Source organism: Notechis scutatus, chromosome Z (assembly GCF_049901735.1).
Source record: "Notechis scutatus isolate UNSWTSFEM ecotype Mainland chromosome Z, rNotScu1.2, whole genome shotgun sequence".
Classification (NCBI taxonomy): domain Eukaryota; kingdom Metazoa; phylum Chordata; class Lepidosauria; order Squamata; family Elapidae; genus Notechis; species Notechis scutatus.
Window position 1 is genome coordinate 44,773,946 of NC_142025.1, and position 24,734 is coordinate 44,798,679.

A 24,734-nucleotide genomic window follows, 5' to 3' on the forward strand; every position below is an offset into this window, starting at 1 on the left:
TTGTTACTTTAAAGTCCTACCTGGCTGAGGGCTAGGTTATCTTTGGGAAAACCTCTCCCTGAAGAGACCTTTCCCTGCCTGGCCCAACAGAGTGGACAAGAAATGCACATTCAAGTTCCTTTTCCTTAAAACACCGCCTCCTGGTGGATCCTTGAAAATGTGTTTTTTTTTTTCTGTTGCAGCCCTGGTCCAACAGACTAGAGCTGCAACAGAAAAACTACTATTACTATTGTGCCTGAGATCCAACAGGCTTCCATCTTTTTAACCTTCAGGAGATCATTCAAGATCTCTCTAGTCTCACAGGTGCCAGGATAGGGTGAGACAGTAGGAAGAGGACATAATGTGTTGCATTAGGGATTTCTGGTTGTGATGTCAGTTTTTCGTTTTGGGGGCAGGGAGTTATTTTAGCTGCAAGTATTTTTTTTTTATTGCTGTCAGATGCCCAGAAATTGGTTTTAAGATATGCAACTGTATAAAATGTCTTAAATAAGATTTTTTAAAAGAGAAAGAGTTCATAAGCAATCTGGAGACAAACCAACAAATGATCAAATAATCTTTCCGACAGGAGCTCAACCATCAACCTGCCCCAAAATCTGGGAGACTAGCTAGGTCTTCAATAGCATCCTGATCATCATCAGGATAATGGTCAGTATATCATTCCAGAAGTAAAGCGTAAAAAGTGTATCATTCCATCCTATCTATTAGAATGTAGACACTATTTGATTGCAGGAACTCAAAATCTTACCCAATGGCCCAAATCCATAGAAGATAAGTGGCATTTCTGATAACCTGGCCTATAAAAACTCCTTTTCTTCTAATTCAGTGATTATATGAGCAACAGAAGTAAGGAAGAACTAAGTATTTTTCCACACTATCTATTACATAGATCTAAGTGTGTGGAAGGGCAAAGAGCTATGGAAGAAGTTAGTGAGAAGCTGATGAAAAGATGCAAGATCATCTGAAATACAGTTACCACCACGAGCAGTTCAACTGTGTCCTCCTCACATATACTTTATATGAGCAACCTGCTTCCCCCATTACAATACAGAGATCCAAAGAAAATCTATGATAATAGGCAGGGGTGGGATTCAATTTTTTTAACAACCGGTTTTGTGGGTGTGGCTTAGGTGGTGGGCATGGCTTGGTGGTCATGTGACTGGGTGGACATGGCTTGGTGGTCATGTTACTGGCTGGCCGTGGCCAACTCAATATCACTCACATTGAGGCACACATCTCCCCGCCTGGCCTTTCATGACTGTGGGGATGCTACAACAATCGTAAGTGTGAAAAACAGTCATAAATCACTTTTTTCAGTGCCATTGTAACTTTGAATGGTCACTCCACACAAGAAAAGTACCAGCAAAGGAGGGGGAAAAACTCCAGAGAAGTTCCTGAGTCAGGAAGTCTAGTCCTGCCAAGAATGTAATAAGGGTTAACAGAGAAGCAGTTTCTGGAAGCAACACCAGAATGTTTTCTTCCTGCTTTCCTTACAGGATTAGCCCAGTAATTTCTTCTAACAACCGGTTCTCCGAACTGCTTAGAATGTTAACAACCGGTTCTAGCAAATAGGTGTGAACTGGTAGAATCCCACCCCTGATAATAGGAGAGAAAAGCATAAATACTCATAAAGCATCTATTGTTACACCCTCCCCAATTGAAAAAAATATGTATTTCACTAAAACTAGTTCAGTTCCTCCAATGAAGTTAGGAAAAGACTCATGCAAACCTCCATATCTAAAGATGGCAATTACCTGTGGGCCAAGGAAGACCTGGAAGTCCATTTAATACCCATTATATAGAGTATCTGCTACTAAGCCACTGTCCTGTCTCATTCATAGATTTTGAACAGCAATTTGGGTGTCATCATCTTTTATTAGGAACTTTGTTTTCTAGGAACTGTGGGTTTGGATTCTTTTGTATAGGCAGCTTTTTTCCCCTCTTCTTCCTCAAAACATTTTGATCTACATATCACATTAAGACATGATGTGGAACCATGCACTCTAGTTCATATATAACTTTAACACATTTGTTATTAAAGTTTACTCTTGCCTCTTCTTTAAGAGATAAAGAAATTTTATATGGAGAATTCTCTTCAAGCAATTCTCACTATCAAGCCCCTGTGAGATAGATGGGACTGAGAAAGAACATCTGGTCGAAATCACCCAATAAGTTTCCATAAATAATAAGAATAAATGTCACACAGATGCTTCTTTAATAGAATGGCTTTCAACAAGAGGAGCATATTAGAATCGCTGCATATTAGAATCGCTGTATATATTTATGTGAGGATAAAAAGGTTAAATATTAGCTTAACCTTATTAGAAGAGATAAACAGAACCTAGAAGAAATTGTAATGGTCATCCAGTTCAGTCTCTACTAATACAAGAATTCTCAGAACAATCTTTCTCAACTTTCACAACTTTAAAACCTGTGAGACTTCAACTCTCTGTATTCTGCAGTCAGGTGGAGAATTCGGGGAATTGAAGGTCATAGGTCTTAAAGTTGCAAAGGTTGAGAAACACTACCTCAGACAAATGGCTTTCCAATCTCTTTTAAAAAACCTCCATGTTGGAGCACTCACAACTTCGGGGGTAGGCAGTTCTACCACTTAATAGCTCTCAGAGTCAGGAAATTCCTCCTTATTTCAAATTTGGATTTGTCATTGTAGAACTTCCAACTCACTGGTTCTTGTCCTATCCATAGGTGCTATGAAGAATTCACATCTTCTTTGGTATGATATCTCTCCATTTATTGGAAGATTGCTATCATGTCTCCCCTTTTTAGCTTCAACATTCATGGGTGATATTGATTATTAGATTTATAGGCTGCCAAACTCACTTCTACAGTTTTTCTTCTCTCAACAATAGCATGGCATAACTGAAAGCTTGCAATAGTGTCAAATGAACCAAAAGCATTGGTTCTTAAACTGGGTTGATACAGGCATAACCTATGTGTGATAGAGCTATTTATAACCAGTTGTTTAAGAATCTACTTTGGAATTGCTGCTGCTAAAACTATATTTTGTCAACATTTTTTTTATTTTATTCAAAATACAAACCTCAAAAAAATTTTTTGACAAAAAAAAAACAGAACCAGACAAAATATTTTTAAGTACCCCTATTAAGACCTTTATGCACAATAACAATCTGTTTTCCCCCCCCCTGGGGTTAATGACATCATTTGAGACCAGGAAAAGGTGTAATTGAGTCAAACAATATAAGAATCTCTGGTCTAAAGCTAAGGCAAATAATAATATGTCATTGAAAGATCAGAATTTGACTATCAAACCAGCAGGACAAGGTAGTAAGATACCTAGCAATTGTTATATGCATATATGTTAAGTAATCACAACAAAGGATTCATGACAACTTTAGAGCCGATAATTTAATTTAATTTATACTGCTGGGGAAAAAAGGAAGATGCAGAGCAAACTACAGGAAAACCAGAATGAATCTTAAATTTTTAAAGAAAATATGAACAGAACGCAAACACTTTGTGCTTAAAAAATGGACCTGGCAAACATATTGTTACATAGAAAAGAGAGAGAGAAAATACTTTCAAGACCACCTGCTTTTTCTGAACAAGATAGTAAACTAAAAAAACGAAAGTAAGTATATATTGAAAGACTTGGATCCAACATTTGGTATCTCTTTGCATCCAAGGTAAATTTTCCCCACATAACCTATTATTAACACTTCAGGGGTGAGTACATATGCCATCTTTCCGGATGCAAACTATTAAAGTACTGTAATTATAGCAAAGGGTTCTACAGGACACCAAACAGGCTTTTTCAGCACTTGCTTACAATGTGTTGTGCCAGAAATCACAGCAATAGAAACAAATCACCACCTGGCTGGCTGTCCTGCCATTCAAAAGAAAAAGACAACCAAATGGGACTGTGTAAAACAAGCTATCCAAACCTCAAAGTTGATACCTTCAGCTTCATTCACAGCATATTAAAGGGCTTAGCTAGATTGGCTGATTATTCCTTTGCTTTTTCTTGCCTCATGCCTTTTTTTCCTTTGACTTAGTTCATTATTCCATAATGTTGCTTTGTGATGGTACATACTAATCTTTCTTTTTTTTTAAAGTAACCAACAGAAGATGGAATAGTTTTCTAGCAAGAGAGTTTTATCTATAAGATGTAAGTATATTCTTTTGAGTCCAATACTAAAGATAGAAATAAACTCTTCTGTTTCTTCCATTCCAACCACCATAGATTCAGCTAGATAAAGGAAGTTATCTCTTCCCCTAAAGGGTTGTTGCCTTTTCTATGCACCTTTCTTCCTCTCCAGTTTCCTCAATTTCTTCTGCAAGGGCTAAAAATAGAATGTGTGCTTGTAAAAGTGTTTCCTTATACATTATCAGTCCTTTCCCATAATTTCCTTCCTTAGAAACACTTATCTGAAGATTCTGAACAAAATACATCTAGCCATCTTCCCAACAGCTACAGTAGTGACTCTTTTTTTGGTTGTGAAAGCTAGTAATATCCCCATCCAAAACAAAATGACTTCTGATTAGAAAATTAATTAATTTCTTGGTAGAGGTGGCCATTTTAATTCACCACCTGCATCATGACATACCTCCACTGGTCTACCAGTGATCCAGGCAAAAAGAAAAGAGAATCAGTCCACATGAAGCAACATTGTTGAGTTTATAATATACTAGCTGGATACCCGTGCTTCGCTACGAAACTATGTGATCGGACTTAGACTTTGGGGAGGAAAATAAGGAGAAAAACATTCTGCCTCTGCCTACCAGCATCCATCAGTATTCATCTGGCTAGCATCCTGTCAGTGTGTGAGAGAGTTGAGGGCTGTTTGGAAAGTGAAGCAGTATTTGCTGTGTGATCAAGAAGGAGACAGCAAGGAGCCTGGGGATGGCTTAGGTTAACTATTCTGTACTAAAGCTGCTTGCTGCTGTGAAACTAAAACTGAAACTAAAACTCCTCTGCTCTGCTTGTGTTTTTAATTGGAACAGATTTCTTTTCAGGTGGGGAAAGGGAGTAGAACTCCTTAACACCAGAGTGTGTAAATAATAATATACGAAATACTAATGCTCTGATGAACCTTTCTTAGTGAGCACCTAGAAGTCAAGAGAAACATATGTGCCAAATTTCAACTTTGTAGGCTTTACGGTTCTGGAGATTTTGTGATGATGCATGAGTGGTATTTCGCTTTTATATCTATAGATTTATAACTGTTAGTTCCTGCTACATTAATAATTGCAACAATGCTTTGGACTCTCTATGCAAAGCATGATCTTGAGAAATTCTCAAAAATGCAGAATTCCAAGTTCCTATTTTCACAGGAGTTTTGCACCAATGATTAACTTCCGTTTGAAAATCCTATACAACCTACTAAAATCAGGCAGTTCCCTTGCTGGCAATACTTTCCTGATGGAATTAATGTGTTTTATTCCAAGACAGTGGGCATTGAAATTTTGAAGGGGAAAATGTTTTTTTTTTTTTTTTTTTTAAGGAAATATTTGATCTAAGCAGTAAAAGTGGAGATTATTTCTCCTGGATAGCCCCCATTTGCAAAATTTTAAAGTAGCCTTTTGTACTAGTAGTGAATCATTTTTAGTTTGGAAAAGCCTTGGTGATGCAGATGGTCATAAATAGATCCCATACTATAATTAACGATGCCTCCATTCTGTTCTACATGGCTAAATACCTTGGGAAAAAGAGTTTTAGGAAAATAACTACTTTCAGCAATATGAAAGATTATTATTTAATAGCTATTCTGATACAGAAGTTTGTGAAAATTTGCTGGAGCACCAGTAAAAGCCCATGTGTCCTCTTGTATGTACTTAAAAATCATGGGAAGTAGGATTAGGCTAAGTGGAATAAGGGCTAAGAAATGGATGCTATATATTTCCCCAAATGTGGCAAAAAGTGAACATTTCCATTTGGCTTTACAAAATGTGGAGGTTAACTATCATCAGTGCTGAGACCTGGAGCTATAGTACAGTTCTATGGATGCTTACTGTGTAGTTCAGTTCCACTGGTTTTTCTCCAGGAGCTACTGGTAGTCTTGACTTACAACCATTCATTTAACAATTGTTTAAAAAAAAATCACCATGGCCATGTGATCAGAATTCAGGCACAATAGAAATTCTGATACCAATTGTGTTCATAAGTTGAGGGCTACCTGTATTCCAAAGATTGTGAGATTCCAATACAAAAACAATAATGTCATACAATTCCGTTCTACCTATCACAGCCCCAACATCTTGGCAGGGTATTATGGAAGGATCTAAGCTTCAAATACAATGAATCTACTGTTTTTCTCACAAAATAAGGCCGGGCCTTATTTTTTTTTGAGCCCCCCAAAAACGGCTAGGATGTCTTTTCGGGGGTGAATTAATTTCTCCCCCCCCCCCCCACGCAACAGCGCCGTCTCCAACAACAGTGTCTGAGCCGCTCCCGCTTTTCCCCCGTCCCCGTAACAACAGGGAAAAAAAAGATCTTGAGGTACCTGGGAGCGCCGCGTGCTGCGTTTTGGTTTAATTCTGAGTGGCTAGGTGGGTGTGAGAAGAGCCTCACACCCCAAAAACTTTAACCTTAGACTGTCTACTATTGACCTCACCCCTTTCCTAAGAGGTCTGTAGGGGGCGTTCATAAGCGCACCAACGTGCCTACCGTCCCTGTCCTATTGTTTCTCTTATTCTTTTATTTTTCTTATATGTACCCATTTCATGTATTCACAACTATGTATACACTTATACTTATTATCTTGTAAACAATTGGCAAATCAAATAAATAAATAAATAAATAAAGAGCCGAGCGAGCGCCTCTGCTGCTGCTACCCTTGGTGCTCCAGCCTCAGGCTCTGCAAGTTTGCAAAAGTCCCGGTGCACAGCCCATTCCTGCATTCCAAGCACCCAGGCCAAGCTGCAGCTGTCCCTCTCTCACCAGCGCCGTTTCTGGTAACAGCGGCAGCAGCGGCGGAAGTTACGGTAACCGTGGAAGTTACGGAAATGGCTCCCCCATCCGAGAAGCGGCTAAAACGCTTCCATGGCTCCTGGGTACCTCCCCCTAGGTACCTCAAAATCTTTTTATTCCTGTTGTTACATGGACGGGGGAAAAGAGGGAGCGACTCAGACGCTGTTGTTGGAGACGGCGCTGGCGAGAGAGGTGCCAGCACTGGTGGGAACCATGGAAGCTACAGAGGCCTGAGAAGTGGCTGAAACGCTGCCAGACATCCACGCTGTCACCACCCGCCTGCGGACCTGGGTAAGGGAGGGGTAAGGGAGCTCTCCGTGCCCCACCATGGTGTTAGGAGCGGCTGATGGTGAGGCATAGCTCCCCGCAGGGCACTCCTAATGGCAAGCTCCCCCCGCCTCCCCCCCAATTTCGCATGTTTTAAACTAGGCCTAAATTTGGGGGGAGGGGCTTAATTTCATTTTATGCCTAGAAAACATGCTGGGTCTTCCTATTGGGGGGGGGCATATTGTTGGAGAAACACGGTATTTATAGTCTTGATAAATAAGCACTCCGATTTTTCATAAACAAGAAATGGGTTGTTCAATATGCTATTCAATCATTCCCACCTGGTTACTTTTACCACCAAGGGTAGCTAAATGAAATACAGTTTACCTATCAGTTTCTTTGACATGAAATCAGGATTTCTGCAACATCTCTCTTGAATAAGAAATGGTAGCCAAAAACAAATCGAGGTTTTTAACTTGGACTTATTAGGAAGGAACATAGGTCAGCATTCCTGGTTTGAAAATGGTGGTAGTAACCAAATGATGGAAGAAGGTGCCAGGTTTGATTGTTCTTCCTAATCAAGGTGCAATCTGAACTAATAGGTTTAGGAATACTACTGTTTATTTATAAAAATCTTTATGATCATTAGGTGGCAGTAAAGGGAAACAGAAAACTTTAACTCTTTGGTACCATCTAGTGGTTACTCTAAGTTTGTAATCAGACCCAACAAGCATAGACATTATTGGCATGATATATAATTGCAGCTAATGACTAGTGCATACCTTTTAGTAAACTGGTTTGGTTGAGCACAACTGCCTTGATTCACACAACAAAACATGCCCAAACCAAACAAAGTATAGTATGTTATTTACTACCAGTAGGAAGATGGTGAACAATACTTGTTGACTTACTGCAGTCAGTTAAGCGGTTAGGATTTTTATGTCCTTTCAGTGTTTGATTCCTTACTAATGAATCTGTTCATGGATTACTTTTGGCTACTCCTGTTAGCACTAAAAGTATTTTTTCAAACAGCTTTAAGATTACTGTTTATGATTAAGAGTGACAGTCAGTCCTAAAAGCAGTTATTTCTAAAATAAATACAATATAATTATACAAAACACGGAACTACAAGCTATCCAATCATGTATAATTCAGCATAGGGCAGCAATCCAGGGTGTATGATTAGTTTGATTCAGTGTATGTGAAGCCAGAAAATTTGATTGATAGGTGTGTTGAACTTAAGCAAGTTGTCTGAACTTAGATACTACAAAAAGAAGGTGATGAACCCCATAATGGACAATTCTTAATTCACCAGTCAAGTTGAATTTAACCATCCGCAGCATTCCATCAATTTTACAGCCATTGTTTAACTGGTCACTTGGTTAACCTGATTTTTAACAGTCTCTCTAATGTGACTTATTTTGGCAAAATAATTCAGGGGGGAAAAACAAAGAAAGGTGATTTTCACACATTTGTGTCATTTTTATGGCCCGCAGAAGCAGGTTCTCATAAGAAAGAGACAAGCAAAGAACACACTGAATAAACAAAGGTCTCACACTTACCCTTACATCTCCATTGATCGCTCTAGACATGTGATTAAAGACATGGGCAGGATCCTTGTTGTAAACTTTAAGGAAAGATTTGTCTTGAATATTCCTAGAATTAAAAATAAAATACACATGCACACATAAGGGAAGAAAGGACTTCATGTCAGCTTATTTACTATATTTGAATAATCCAGGTAGTGACATGCCAGCAACTGGTGAATAAAGAAGCCATGCAATGCAAGATATGAATGATAAAAACATTGCTCATTCATCCCTTGGAAGGGAATACTCTTCTAAGATAAACTCATTTTTAGTTTCATTAAAGATGCTAGATGAAAAGTAAAAACAGTATGAAATCCAACACCTTTCATAAACATTTTTATTGGATTTTATCAGTACCTTATTACCCAGGACCTTATTTCTCTGATACGAAGTAAGAATACATATTAAAATAAAGTATCAAAACAATATTTGTCAAAATTCCTTAGAGGTATAAAATGCTTAACTCAAATTGTTTCAAATGCATAAAATGAGATCTATAGCTGAATAAACGTGAACACCTTGAAACTGCATATACCTATAAAACATGCTCTATATTAAAGTGTTTGTTTTGAAATTGATTCTCAAGTTCACAAAACTGATATCTAACTCCATAAATTAAAAAGTCAATGGGCTTGCCATTAAGTTCAAAACCTACCTTAGAGTTTACAGATTAGAGGTCTGGAATAAATCCTGCTGTTTTCTCCTTCTGCAATAAAGGGCTACAAAGAATGTAATCTAAACACATTTATGTCCTTTTAAAGTTCTGAATGCCTTTCATTTAGCACTAACCATCCTCAGAGAATCTGCATGTTACACTGAATTCCTCTACTCCAGGTGCAGCTATAAGCTTAGTGGGCTGATCTTAATCAGTGGGATTATCATTTCGAAGGAGGAGGGGAAAGAGAGAGACAGGGTGAAGGATTTTTGGAAAGGTCTAGTTTCTTGTAAAGTTACAGTGATGCTGGTAATTGCTTTGAATCTGTAACTAGTTAGAACTTGCATTGTTTCTATCAAATACAAGCAGTATGTCAGGAGAAGTCAGAGAGCTGAAAAGACGAAGCAACATTCACTGTTAAGAAATGTAGGGTTAATTGGATGTTTAGACATAATGAAGTCAGCATTGAGCAGAAACCACAAGAAAAATATATACCCACGGGCAATGGAAGCTTATCGCAAGGTATTTTGAAACCCCTGCACCCCCAATTTTCATGACACCACCTGTGTATATATAAATACATGTGACAACAAAGCACTACAGGTAATTCTCGATTTATGATCATGGTTCAAAGTTATGATGGTGCTGAAAAAAGTGACTTATGATCCATCCTTAAAGTTAGGACGGTTGCACTACCTCCTGGGGTTATGTGATCGTGATTTGGGAACTTGGCAACTGGCTCACATTTATGACAGTTCTTGTGTGCATGTCTTAGGAACATAAGAAGTTGCTTTTTGCCGAGTTCAGAATTGTCAACACACTGGCTGGCATTTCTGGCATGCCACTCCTGTTTGGATAGCACATCTGGATTCTACGTGCTGGGCTAAATAAGTAGGCACATAAACATGTACACCCACACAAATAACAACATTCAAAATGTGTTCTTCCCTCAGTAATCTGAAATCACAAATTCAGTTCTACATCTCCAGACTCTTATCAGTTCATTTTTTCCCACCCATGCAGATGTCTAAGCAACAGACGTCTAGGATCCTCTTTATAGTGCACAACACAATTTTTTTTCCAACCCTAAGGCCTAACATTGAACGTTTTCCCCTGTAACCTTTTGCTTTTATAAAAGGGCTGATTTTTCACATATTTTCTAACCTTTTCAAGGTTTCACGGCAAGCCATTCAAATAATGAAAGGAAGGATAAAACCCACCAGCAACATCATTATCATAAGGATAACAAAAATGGCAACATTAGGAAGAGTCGGTCCTTTAGAGCAATCCCTGGGCCATGGCCCACTAGTGGACTGGGAGCCCTTAGCAACTGGGCTGTGTGAGCAGTGGATTAGCATGTTGCATGCACATCCCCACTTGCATGAGCAAGCAGGTGAGCACATGCATGTGTACTACATTTGCATGAGAAGTGGATGTGCCTGCATGTCGCTCGCAGAAATATAGTTGTGTATGCATGCTTGCCAGATGCTTGCGAGGAACCGTCTTCTCTCCCCCTCTGCCGGTCCACAAAGTTGGAAAGATTGGGCGACTCTGCTTTACAGAAATGTCTTTTGAGTGGGAAGTGTACATGGGGGATGACTTTTGGACCTGGAGACTGACTGGACTAGTCTCTGAAATTTTCTTGGCAATATTTTCAGAAATGGTTTGCCCTTGCCTCCTTCCCAGGGCTCCGAAAGAGTGACTGGCTGAAGTAACAATGAAATAGCAAACCATTGTTATTATAAGGAATTTGGTGGCATGTTTTGATTGCTCCTTCATATTAATAGAATAGAATAGAATACTTTATTGGCCAAGTGTGATTGGACACACAAGGTATTTGTCTTGGTGTAAATACTCTCAGTATGCATAAAGAAAAGGTACATTTGTTAAGAATCAAGAATCATAACGAACAACACTTAATGATAGTCATAGGGTACAATCAACAATCAAATCATACTAGGAAACAGTCAATATATATCGTAAGGATACAAGTAACCAAGTTAAAGTGGGAGGGGATGGGTGATAAGGAGTGATGAGAAGATCAACAGTAATAGTAGTGTACACTTTGTAAATAGTTGAACAGTGTTGAGGGAATTATTTGTTTAACAGAGTGATGGCTTTCGGGGAAAAACTGTTCTTGTGTCTAGTTGTTCTGGTGTGCAGTGCTCTATAGCGTTGTTTTGAGGGAAGGGGTTGAAACAGTTCATGTCCGGGATGTGAGGGGTCTGTAAATATTTTCACAGCCCTCTTTTTGACTCGTGCAGTATACAGGTCCCCGATTGAAGGCAGGTGGATAGTAAAAAAAAATCTAGAAGTTTAGAGCTCATTCTGAGCTAGCCTGCCTAGTATTTTTACTTGTTTACTGATTAAAAAGGGGAGGGGAACGGATCCTCACATAGCTTCAAAGCTTTTCTTGCTGTGAAAGTCTTGGTCTCTCAATTCTCATCCCAGAATAATTGTGCCATCCAGTCAACGTCATGTCTTGCAGTCTTCTGCCCATAATAGGCTCATAATGTCATTGTATCAGATTTTGATAAAAACCTTGGGGTTGCTGTGGTTTGTTGTGAGCTTCTGCAAAAAGCTCAGCTACCCAACTATCTCTGGGTTCAGTGGAAAATGGCAGCGCCCTTGGTGTAACTTACTGTTATTAAGCAGCTCCTTACAATTTGTAACAGATTTGGATGTCATCTTGCTTGCATGCTTTTTATGTTACGCTTTTAAATCTTTTTGCTTGAGCTAATAATAAAGCTTAAAATCATTTTACTTACTGGAATGTTGACTGTCTCTCGAACAAAAAGAAGCAATTGCCTTTTGGTAAACCAGTATTTTTTCATAACCAGCTGAATACAAAAAGCATCCATGGGAGCCATTTTGTGAGAACATCTAAGGCATAACTTCAAAGTCTGTCTTTGATTTAAACCTAAAATATCTGAATCTCTTCAACTCATACAATATACACTTTCTCCTCATATTAAACATTTTCATACTTTAAAGGATAATCACTGCTGTGACACTTGCCAAACACCGGCCCAAGGTCATCCAGGTGGCTTCATGCATAAGATGGGACCAAAACTCATGGTCTCTTGGCTTCTGGTCACATGGTTTAACCACACCAAAATGACTGCCAAAGAAATGGCTTCTGATCAATAAAGAGGTCAGAACTTTTTGGTGCATCCTCAGGGTAGAGGTGGTGTGGCAGAAGGCACCAATTTGCCTTTTGGTAAACCAGTATTTTATCATACACAGCTGAATACAAAAAGCATCCGTGGGAGCCATTTTGTGAGAGAAGGCGTAACTTCGAAGTTTGTCTTTGATTTAAACCTAAAATATTTGAATCTCTTCAACTCATATGATGTACACTGGTTTCTCAAACACTTGCATACTACAGAGGATAAATATAAATGGATATATTTTGTTGGTAATGTGGAGCTGCAGAATAACAAGAAGCTTGTAGCACTTGCTAGACCACTGGGGTTATTATGAAATTCAGGATAATTTTAATTTGCTACATTTCTTTTCTAACTGTTAAGCTCTGTGGCCATATGACAAACTGACTTGTATTTCAGAAACTTCATATCAGCAAATAATTAATCCAGATTTCTGGGAAGAATAATAGATTCCTTCTACAACAACGTATCAGAAAGAAAAAAAAGAGAAAGTGAAGCATTAAAGATACAGATAATGTCTGCAAAGGTGTCTTTCTAGACATTTTCCTCCACCACAGGAATATCACTCCAAAAAATTGTTCCGGGCAGATTGAGATCCTTGAGAAAATATTGTAATATTATATGATTTAATGGTCTTTGGAATATTGCATGATTTAATGGTCTTCAAAATTTCCAATAATTCAAAACTTATTTTTGTTTTTTAAACAAACCTGAGAGCGGGAGGAATCATCTGGAGATATAATGAGCATCTTGGTATTTCTGGCCAACATATTGCCAATCTTTATAAAGAAACCTACCTCAAGCTATAGAATTTCACTTACCTCACATCACTTAATTCATAATAGATGTTTCTGCTCTCATCCTTGATATATATTGCCACACTGGGAGACTCCAACATTTTCATTGTCAGTTGTTGGGGAAAGGCACTTACAAAGAGGGCACGAATAGTGTCTGGGCTTGTAATCTCATTGGGCATCCTTAACTGTTTAGTTTCATCTCCGTACTGCAGATATAAAACCCCTAGAAACAAAAGGAACAAATAAAAAGAAAACATAAGAAATTACCACAAATAAAGCAGAGTTTACTAGACACATATATATATATTCTTTTCAATTCCACACTGGAAAAAAAAAATAGAATTCTCTGGGTTACTGATTATAATGTATCAAATCATACTAAAATTATATTGTCCTATACTCCTTTACAACAGTTTTACTACAAGGTCCCAAAACTCACTACTTGCTGCAAACTCCGCAGTTTGATAAAGAAGTTTTTATACTGTGTAAACCAATATATTTGCCCAATTTGCATTTTAAAAGTAATGGAAGAGATGGTGCCATTTATATCTCAATCACAGGTAAAACTATCAATGTACAAGTAATCCTCTACTTACAACAGTTCATTTAGTGACCATTTAAAATTACAGCAACACTGAAAAAAGCAACCTAGGACCATTTTTCACACTTGCAAACACAGGAGCACCCCCATGGTCATGTGATCCAAATTTGGATGCTTGGCAACTCGCACATATTTATAAAGCAGTCCTAGGGTCACATTATCACTTTTTGTGATCTTCTCACAAGCAAAGTTAATGGGGAAGCCAGATTCACTTAACCCAGAGGTCTCCAAACTTGGCAACTTGAAGACTTGTGGACTTCAACTCCCAGAATTCTCCAGCCAAGTTTGTGTATCCCTGATTTAACCGTTAAGTTACTAACTTAAGAACTTGCCACAATTGTGGCAACAAAGGTCTTAAAATGAGACAAAGTTCACAACTGTCGTGCTTACCAACAATAATTTTGGAGGACTACTTGTATTGACCATCAGGGTCCAGAGTCTTTTAAGTCTGGATGCGGTGGAACAGACTTCGACTGAATGTCTACTGCTGCTTGGATTCTCCCAGGATGGATTCTTCATTGCGATTATTACAATCTTTAAGTTTTGGATGAGGTTTTATTTTCCCTGTCAAGAGTGGTGTGCAATTTGGGGGTCCCTCTGGACTTGCAGTTACTGCTCAAAACATAGCTGTGGCCAGGAGGACTTTTGCAAGCATTCATGTTATACACCTCTTTTGCCCTTTCCTAGAGTGAGAAGTTCCAGAATTCTTCACAATTGGAATAATCCAATCATGACATGACTCACACCCAGGCCATTTCATGACTGGATAACTGCTATCTGCTGTACACGAGGCTGCCCTTGAACACTACCCAGAAAGCTACATTTGGTTCAAAATGTAGCATTGCAAGCAGTGATGGATACCTCCAGATGTGGCCACATTGGTTGCAAGTCGGTTTCTGAGTGCAATTCAAGGTGTTATTTATTATCTATAAGGCTTTATATGTCTCAGGCCTTGGATATTTGAGAGGTTGTTGTTTCCAATAATTTCTACCTGCTCAATACATACCAGGTTGTGCCCCAGGTCCCATCCATTAAACAGTCACCTTGTGAGACCAATGAAGCCTTCTCTGCACACGCACAACACACACACACACACACAAAACTGCATGACCCAGTGGTAAGGATGGTGCCATCTCTTTTGGGTTCTATAAAATGTTGAAAATCTGGCTTCCATTCCAGACCTGGGTTGATGTTTATGATTTAATGTCCCTGTTTTGTTTTGTTGATTTTATAGTTTAGATCATTTTAGTCTGAGCTCTCTGATTTAATGCTTTAATGCAACAGTAAGGATTTCCCCAAGTCCAATATATAATCTCTTACCTGTGCAAGCAATGAAGCAGAGAGTAATATGGAAGTGAGAAAAATATAGCATCATGACATAATTTGCTAAAAGGTAAACAGAGTGTGTCTACAGACAAATATCTGCATATCCAAAGATAATACAGTATCCTTTACTCAGGACACAGATCTTTGGAGAAAAGCAGAATATAACGATAAATGCTTCCTGTAAAGTTGGATGAATTCTTTCACAGGCAGCAATTATTCTTGCCATCCTCAGCATTAATTTTTCCAGGGACAATTTCTGTACTGTTCTTGAGGTCACCTTCATGATCATTGTGGTAGTTCTAATCTAAACTTTAAGCATTACTTTCCATTAGTTGTTCTCACCTAATTACAGGTACTCCATACAGTGTAAGGCAAGACAAGAAACAATTTTTGTCTTCACATACTTTTTTAGCACTATCCTCTGTATTTATGGTTTTTTTAAAAAAAATCCCAACAAGTCAATTCAAAATAATTAAGGCAACATGTTTTTATCTGGAACAAAGATATGTATAGTTTTGCTGTAATCTTCATTGGGTCTGAAATTAAAACATTTAAACTAAAGTAATCATCCTATAAAAATGAGTGGGGTTGGGGTAAAAAAAATAACAACAATTGTATCTTACTTATACAAACCCTACTACTCTAAGTCAATCTTATCCCTAAATTTATGACCATAGAATTACAATTCTAAGTGTCTGACATGGCTCTGAGATCTCTGCATGGCATACTGAACCTAACAATATCGTGGCACACAGTTTTCTAGGTGCACAATATTCCCAGCATGTTCTTTCCTAGACTTGAGAAAGTCTTATCAAACTTTGTGGATGATTGTAATTCCCTTTCTTCAGCACCATCAAAACTTTGGTCATTGAAGGAACTTGAGGGCTACCTGTATTATAAAAAGAATATCAGTGAATGATTTTTATGTCATTTCAACAAATTACCATTGGTGATTTTCATTGTAATAGGAATACTTTAGGAGTATATATTTTAGTTCACATGGCAATTTTTAAGTCAGTTTAGATCTCCCTGCTGTGATGGATAATAGGTTCTTGTGTCCTTACTTTTACCCAAATTGGGGTAATTTACTCAGGTTTGGGAAGCACTATGCTAGGATGTCAACCTTTTCAGCCAATAAATTATACAGGACAGAAAATTGGTGTCCCAGAACATCCAAAGGGCACCAGGTTGGGGATACAGATGTTGATGTTCTGGAAGAATACATTGTCTATTCTCCTTGACACATGACACCAAAGAGAGCAGGAAACATTTGTAAAAGCATCTTGATGTAGGTGAGCTAAGGTACAACTCTAGCCACATGAATTTAGAACCAGATAATATTCCAAAACGTGCCAGGTTCAAACTCACTGAACTGGCCTATAAGAGATTTTTTATGATGGGATCCTATTGCTCCTGTTAAAAGTTATACAATGCTCATGAAAGATACCCGATGTAGCAATCACTTTAATTCAGCCAGGGCATTATAACTGCCTTTTTATACAGGAGCTTCTGGGTACACTGCTGAACAATGTTCATTAACAGTGCTTGCATGATGTATGTTTACTGAGGAAGTTGTGCCAAACAGTATTTTAGCTCCATCTATTGCCTTTTTTTCAGGTGCATTTTCAAGATATCTGCTTATATACAATGGTAGAGCAGATTAAAGCAACAGACAAATGTGATTACACAGGTTTATTTGAGACTGTGTACATTTCATTCTTTCCCTGAGGACACATTCCCCAAAATAAACACATAAACATAATCAATGGTGCATAAACCATTTTTAAAAATCAGTAGCATCAGTCTAAATACTGATTAAGTTGGAAGAAGTATTTCTGTCCTGCAAAACATTTACTCAAAGATAAGGTATATTTCATTTTAAATCCTATTCATCCACAGAAGGAGGCACAGGAGGTTTATGAAAAAAACTAAAGAAGAAAAATGTGGTCATATTTGTGCTAGGTAGTTTCCTGGGAGTCTTTTGTTTCAAACCAGCAATTAAAGCTCATTATTTGGGCCTGTTTTCTTGAAGGCCTGCCAGTATTGGCTTTAAATATAATTAACTAGGACTTTCATGCATCAAGAAGTCAACAGAAAGGACAGGTGTGACATAGCAGAAGCTGCTTGTATTAAAACTCAATGGGAGAAAATGAGACCACCGTGGTAGTAATGGGGCAAAGATATGAGTTGATAAGATCAGCCAAAAAGTATATGGATCATGAACAACAATGCTATTAAATCACTGTGTATGAATTAAACATTCTAAAATCTATTTCTGATACTATAGTGTGACCATTCCCAAACTTGGCTCCTTCCATAAATACATAACTTCAACACCCCACCGTAGCTTAGCATAGATGTTGCTGAGAATTCTCTTTGTTGTGCTACTTGAAACATCAAGAGATTATTATAATTTTACAAAAAAATAATAATAGGAATGATGATCTCCCGCAAGACTTGAGTCTTACTGGAGGGGTCCTACAGCTACCACTTTTATACTCCTTATGCTAGACCACAGGTATCAAACTCAATCATGTCTCGTGACGTCATGTGATGTATTGTGACATTTTTTGCCTTTGCAGAGCTGGGGTGGGCGTGGCCTGCATATGATGTATCTGTCCCATGGGCCACCAGTTTTGCAAGCTAGACTTTTTGAGGGTTTTCTCCATGGCAGAAATTATGACTTCAACATACCGCTAATTCTCAAGTCACAAACTGGATTCAAAGTTTAAATGGTCAGCCCTACCTACCCACCCTCACATGGCCATGCTGTTGGTTCTGTGAGATAAAGTTCCCCATTTCTGGTATCTAACATTAATAAGCTCCCTTTTTAAAATTGTATTTACATGTTCTACACATCTTAGGGTCTCTTTGGAAATATTTTGTTCAATGTATTGACTTATTCAAATTGTTTTTGGGAATATACCATAATGTTGACATTTTCTATACAGAAATAATAAAATCAACAATTTTAAGCAGAAAAAAACCCACCTTTAAATCATTATAGAAAAGATGAACCAAGACAACATTAAGATTAAAAGTCTGCCCTCAAATCTACTCACACCCAAAAGATTAAGTGTTATGTCAATTTTATTCAGATGTATATCTCCAACTGGTAACCTGGTGTGTTAACAGTAAACTTTTTCCCATCTCAGAAGAATTTGATTCCTCATTTGATTTGCTCTTCAAAATGAAAAGAAACACCACTCAAAATACATTCAAGACTTTGCGTGATAAGCAAAAGTATTGATGAGGGACAGAAGAGATGCCTGTTATGTGGGCTGAAATCAGCATTATCAACTCTGGTTACAAAGCCAAAGTTCTTGGAATGACATTGGTTTTTAACTGATGAATTGCCATTTCAGGTGTTTCTGTGCAGTCTCAATATAGGGATAAAACAGCACAAGTATAAATATTCAGTCTTAGATGTTACCTTAGTGAATGGATATTTTTTTTAATTTTTAATCGAAGATACCAAGAGGGAAAAAAACTACTAGTAAAAAGTAGAGAAAAATAATATATATGTACAAATTTGTCATATATGTAAAGTCAATGGAGTTGAATAGCAGCAGCATGAGACATGAAGGAACAATATTATAGTCTGGTTGTTCAAAGCAGTCATATGGCACTGAAATATTTGCATTAAAATAATTACTGTGATCTTGTAATCTATTTATGTACAGCCACTAAACAAAACATATTGATAAGACCATTGAACTATAAACAGATTGTAAGCCACCCAGAGATATTGGCTGAGATGGGTGGCTATAGAAATTGAATAAATAAATAAATGAATATAAATATCAATGAATAAATAGCACAAATGAGAAATTTAATTTTGACTGCTGGTTGTTATATTAAGAAAGGTTTTATCATATTAATTTCTATAACTGGATAGAAGAAAGAGATTCATTAATTCATTTCGTATGGCCGCCCCTCTCATGTAACACTTTGGGTAGCTAATACAATTAAAATTAGGAATACAAAAAAAAAACACGGTTTAAACACCACCAACAATCATTCATTCAAACCAATGCCTCTAAAGGCAGGCTCACCCATCATCCTACTCCAAAACCCAAAGAAAAATCCATGTTGTCAATGCCTTGTAAAAGGCCAATTGGGTTTGGGCTATCCTAATGGCCCCAATAGGATACGCTATTACACATGGTAAGCACCACAACAAAGAACATCCTCTGGGTCCCACCAGATGACAGTGTTTAGTAGAAAGGGGCCCAGAGTATGCCCATTCTCAAGGGAGTCTGTCAGACAAACAAAAATAATCAGAGATGGATAGTCCAGCAAATAACTGGTTTTATATCAAGAAAGGCTTTATAGGTAAATTGCACCTGAATATTGATTGGGAGCCAATTAACTAAGGAAAAGTAGTGTTACAATGAATTAGAATGGTGTGCATGTAATTATTTATGCCACTGGATTCTGAACATTTGAAAGATCTTAAAGGGCATGTTGAAATAGAATTCATTGCAGAAATCTAAGCAGGAACAAAAGCAATTGGAGCATAAGACAGATTTGTGCAAAGACTTTCCCGGCCACACTTGCTCCTTGAGCAGAAGCCAAAAGTGCAGGACCCCTAAAAATGCTAAGAGTCCACAGACTGTGTATCAGTTCTATCCAGACAAATGTTATTTTATCTACAACTAATGGTGCGGTATCCACAGATCAGGAGTGTATTAAAATCCACAGCCACCTATGCTAGAGTTAAGTTGAAATCTGTGCTTCCATTTTCCAGACCTCATAGCCTCCAGACATGGAGAAAGAACCTTGATAACATCACTTGATGTATTAGAGATAATACTGTAGATATATGTATCAGATATCTAATACTGTAGATATCTGAATATTATTAGAATGTTGATGACACTTAACTCTATGGCCCCAAATGATCTTATCCAGCAGCTTCATGTTGAAGTTAAAAAACATTTGGGACAGAATTGAGACTCTTCTCTCCCAATATCTTCAGAGGCCCAATATCAAATGAAATTGTCTTCAGAGGACGGAGAACCAGCACAACATTTTGCCCATACTCTCAATCCTCTTGGCTAGTTATTAGGATATTTTTTATAATTAAAGCCATCGAGAGATTAATGGGGGCTGGATTGGACAAACCATCACTATATTGATCTCTCCAGAGATCATCAATAAGTGTAGTAGTCAGTGCTGTCTCATTATTACACCCAATTGTGAAACCAAGGGTCCAATTAATTTTTTTTAATAACATGTATATCATGAAGCAATAATGTTGTCAAGGTAGATTTAAAACAATTATGGAAAGAGCCATTGAATAGAATTGGCAGGAAAGCCCAAAACACATCAGAGTTAAATTAGCGTACTGGAATGTAAGTCTAATAATAAACCTTTGAAATATGAAGATAACATTCAGAGTTTATAAAAGTAAAGTCCATAATTCAGCCAGTGATGAAACCAACATCTTCACAGTTCTATCAGCTTCTGAATATGACATAGGCATTATTTATAACACACTGAATCAAAGAATTGGTATTCCATTTGAATTTCATTACAAATACTGGCATTAGAATGCACAATTAACAAAATTCTGCAATTAGAACAAAGCCCTTAGGATACTGTATATGATACATACAAATTTGTCCATTTGTTTTTACAAGTCGTCATCACCTTATGACTACAATTGGAACTTCGTAAGAATTTCTGTTGCTAAGTAATGTGATTGTATCACATGACTATCTCATTAAACAACAGCAATCTCAGTTGCTGACATTAACTGAATTCCACAATTGGTGGATCAAAGTCAGTGGGGAAGCCAGCAGGAAGTTGAAAGTCCCAGGCAAGAGGTAGGTAAGTGCTGGGTGGGGGACAGAGTGAGGGAGTACACAGGGTTCAAGGGAGGGTCAAGAAAAATGTATGAGGATGGGTGAGAAGTGCCATGTGAGTCAAGGAGATTGCACAGGGATGTGTGAGAGATGTGAAGGGTGTGTGAGAGATAACACAAAAGTCTCTCTCTGTGTGTGAGACGATGCTTGACTGGCTAACATGATACAAGTTCAGAGGGCTGGGGAAGGTGCAAAGGTGGAAGAGAATTACTGCTCTGATTTTTTGGGGAAACTGACAGGAAAGGTAACAAATGGTGATCAGATGATCATGGAGTGCTTCTCAACTAGTCATAAGTGTGAATAGATTGCCAAACACCTAGGTTGCAATTACATGACCATGTGATGCTGAGACAGCTGTAACTCCAGGCATCAGTCATAATCATCATTTTTCAGCCTTATAACTTCGTACAGTCATTAGAAAAATGGTCATTAGTCAAGACCTGTATTCAAAGTGTTCTATTGTTCATGGATCAAAACAAGTCCAAACCAGGATTAATTATCTTAATTTTATATCTGATCATAGATCCATCAGGTTATTTAATCATCAGGTTCCTAAATGGCTGCACATATCTCTTCTGTAATATGCAATCCTAGCGTGAGAAGGCCAATTACCACAGAATTATTCTTTATAAGAAGGTGTGAGGCCATTCAGAAAACTGATTCCAAACTTGCAAAATCTGCTTTCAGTATCCTTCTGTTTGTATTCCTTCAGATATATTAGACTCCGGAAATCATAATTCCCAGCTAGTCCAGCACATTGGAAAGGTCCCAGGCATGAAAAGGCTAATAACTAAAGTTTGTAAAGTGGATTAATTACTTCAAAATATATGGAAGAACAGCCATTTTTATTCTTAGTCTGGCCTTGGCTTTGGAGTTAAGTGTTTGAATTAAATTTTTTCTGGACTGTTAAGAAAGTCTGTTATATATCAGATATATATAGCGGTCTTGGAAAAAAATGGCCCAGGATTGTTAGTATAATAAATAAACCACTACATTCAGAATTTATGAGCAACTCTGTGATTAATGACCCACACATCTAATTTTATCCTACTCTGCACATTGGAAGCTGGGATCCTGCTGGACAGGAGCATCATTATGATAATAACCTTTTGCCTGTCTCAGCAATTCACTGCCTTATATAGAAAACACCCTGATTGTATATTATGATAGTATTTTGCCTCCTCCTTGAGTAACTAATAAAGATTGATTCCAAACTAATTAACTTGCAAGATACTCTGGGTTCAAAGCAAAAGGGATGTCCCGAGCTGAGGATTGATGAAGTTCCTGGCTCAACAAGTCTTCTCTAAAAAAAGAAAGGATACTTCTGTAACTCATGGGGCATAAAGCTCAGTGACCTGCATCAGAACGTCTGACAAATGTCTCTCCTTTCTCTGGCAATAAATGCATGTTCAAAATAAATTACAAGTTTACTCTCTATCCTGCAGCTTGAAGCAGATTTAGCCTGTATCTAAACAGCATAGAGACCTTCTCCCTGCAATCCATCCACAATACTTTTTTACGTTTGTAGGAAGTTCTTTATTTATGAGCACAATTAAGAACAGAATTTCATTTGGTGGTTATTAAGAGAGTCAAGCCCGGTTTTATGACCTTTTTTGCCATGATTGTTAGGCAAATCATTGCAGTTGTTTAAATTTAGGGAATTATTAGAATATGCAACAATGAATGTTCAAGACAACACAGAGACATGGAATATAGCAAAGTGCAAAACAATGTCAATGAAATATCATTTCAGAATCTATGTATCACTTGGGTATAAATTTAACATTAAGTTAGTTTTGACCAAAAAAACCCTTTTAATTTCAGGCCTACTGGCCACCTATAATTCTTTCCCAATAGAAGTTTAAAAGTTTAGTTATTTGGAGATGCGGTATTCAACATGCAATATTGAATCATAATACGTGGCTTGGTGTTAGACAGTTTCCCTTCTACAGAGAAGATATTTCATACAGTAATTCTATTCTGGAACATTTACTTGTAGATATTCAATGTTATCAATGGTTTGGAAAGTTAACAGGAAGGAAAAAATGGATATTGCACAGTTTTATGAATTGATTTGGACTCTCCCGTTTTTTTATATTTGCATAGAAAATAAAAAAAATACTTTAAAGAAGAATTTACTTCTTTTTAGGGAGAGATAACTGGAAAGCTGAGTTCATATAGCTTGATTAAATTGAAGGATTTTAATAGAGTCAAACTATATCCAGAACATCCAAACTATATCTAGAACATACAAACTACTTCCTGTTCTGGATAATTTACTTCCAAGAAAGTAGCAGTCACTTCCATAATGACCAAATTGGCATGTTTCCTGAAACATTTTATAACAATATTCGATTTTCCACACTATTAATTTTCTACATGCAGAAGATGCTCAGCTGATCTCAAAAGAACGTTGCCTCTGGTCTCAGAAGAACTTTCTCTCTTGGAGTGAGGAAATGTTCATCAAAGTGATGCCTCAAAGATTAAAACTCCCCTTAAGTATATTTGTATCTGTCTCTTGTTCATTATATATCAGATATATAAACTAGTACCACAGAGTTTTATACTCAGAGCTACTTGAGGAAATCGTAAAGCACAACCTTAAACAGTTTCCTGTGGGCAATGTCTTACCAAGAGATCTTTCTTTTGTTTGATTTGTTGTCCTCACAACTGGAAGACTTGCTCGAGTACGGCTCCCCCTTGAAAAAGGAGACAGGGCTTCTGCTTCTGACATGACTTCTGAGGAGTCAACAGATACCTCTGACAAATATTCAGCTGGATCTCCCAAGCTGGGCTGTGGACTTTGAGAAAGCTTTGGGCTCCTTGTCTGTAAAATAAATAAAAACAGAGAGCAAACTCTTTTTAGTAATGTTAAACTCTTGCCTGAGGGAAGATGACTTCCCCCTCTCTCTTGAAAGATAAAATACCGATCAAATTGGTGACTCCCTCCCTGAAGGTATACGCTATTTATACAGATTTTCCTAGGGTATTCCATTAAGATTTTTTTACTGCTGTGCACACAAATGCACAAAATTAATATTTACAAGCACCTAAGGCTAAAGTTTTACAAGTCAAATGGATGGCAATTCCATTTCATGATGCTTCAACAATTGTTAGTATTGTAACAACAAGGGAACAGAACTATATAAATATCTACAAAATGAAACTGACATGCCATGAATTAAAGAGCTACCTTTCTAAGTGCCTTTAAATCTGCTTTCAGTAATTGATATGTGAAAATTATTTAGTAGCTCCACTATTAGCTCTTACAGTTCAGTAAAAGGACAGATCAGAACCAGGTTTATTTCCAATTATGAACGTAGCCGATTACACCACTGAGCTTGATTCTTCTCCTATTTCCCCCCACAATAATACTGAGACATTAAATTAGGCAGAGAGAGGAGGATTATCCAAATTCACTTAAGGTACATGTCATGGTTAAGGATTAGAGCAGGGGTGTCAAACTCACATTGTCACAGAGGCGTCATGTGACGTAATGGGACTCCCCCCTCTTTG

The 24,734-nt window shown here is 37.6% G+C and overlaps 1 protein-coding gene across 17 annotated transcripts in view; it reads right to left on the reverse strand.

The window, feature by feature from the left end:
• KIAA1217 (KIAA1217 ortholog) overlaps positions 1–24,734 on the reverse strand; it is a 234,508-nt gene that overhangs the window by 78,897 nt on the left and 130,877 nt on the right. For 16 of the 17 annotated variants that reach the window (XM_087947723.1, XM_087947725.1, XM_026675686.2 and 13 more), the window contains 3 exons: positions 23,850–24,045; positions 13,446–13,644; positions 8,776–8,869 (listed from right to left, as the gene is read on the reverse strand). In XM_087947723.1, coding sequence (XP_087803849.1) covers positions 8,776–8,869; positions 13,446–13,644; positions 23,850–24,045 — 489 coding nt within the window. Of the gene's footprint in view, positions 1–8,775; positions 8,870–9,457; positions 9,569–13,445; positions 13,645–23,849; positions 24,046–24,734 lie in introns of those variants that run through there. The other variant, XM_087947730.1, reaches the window with a different exon arrangement.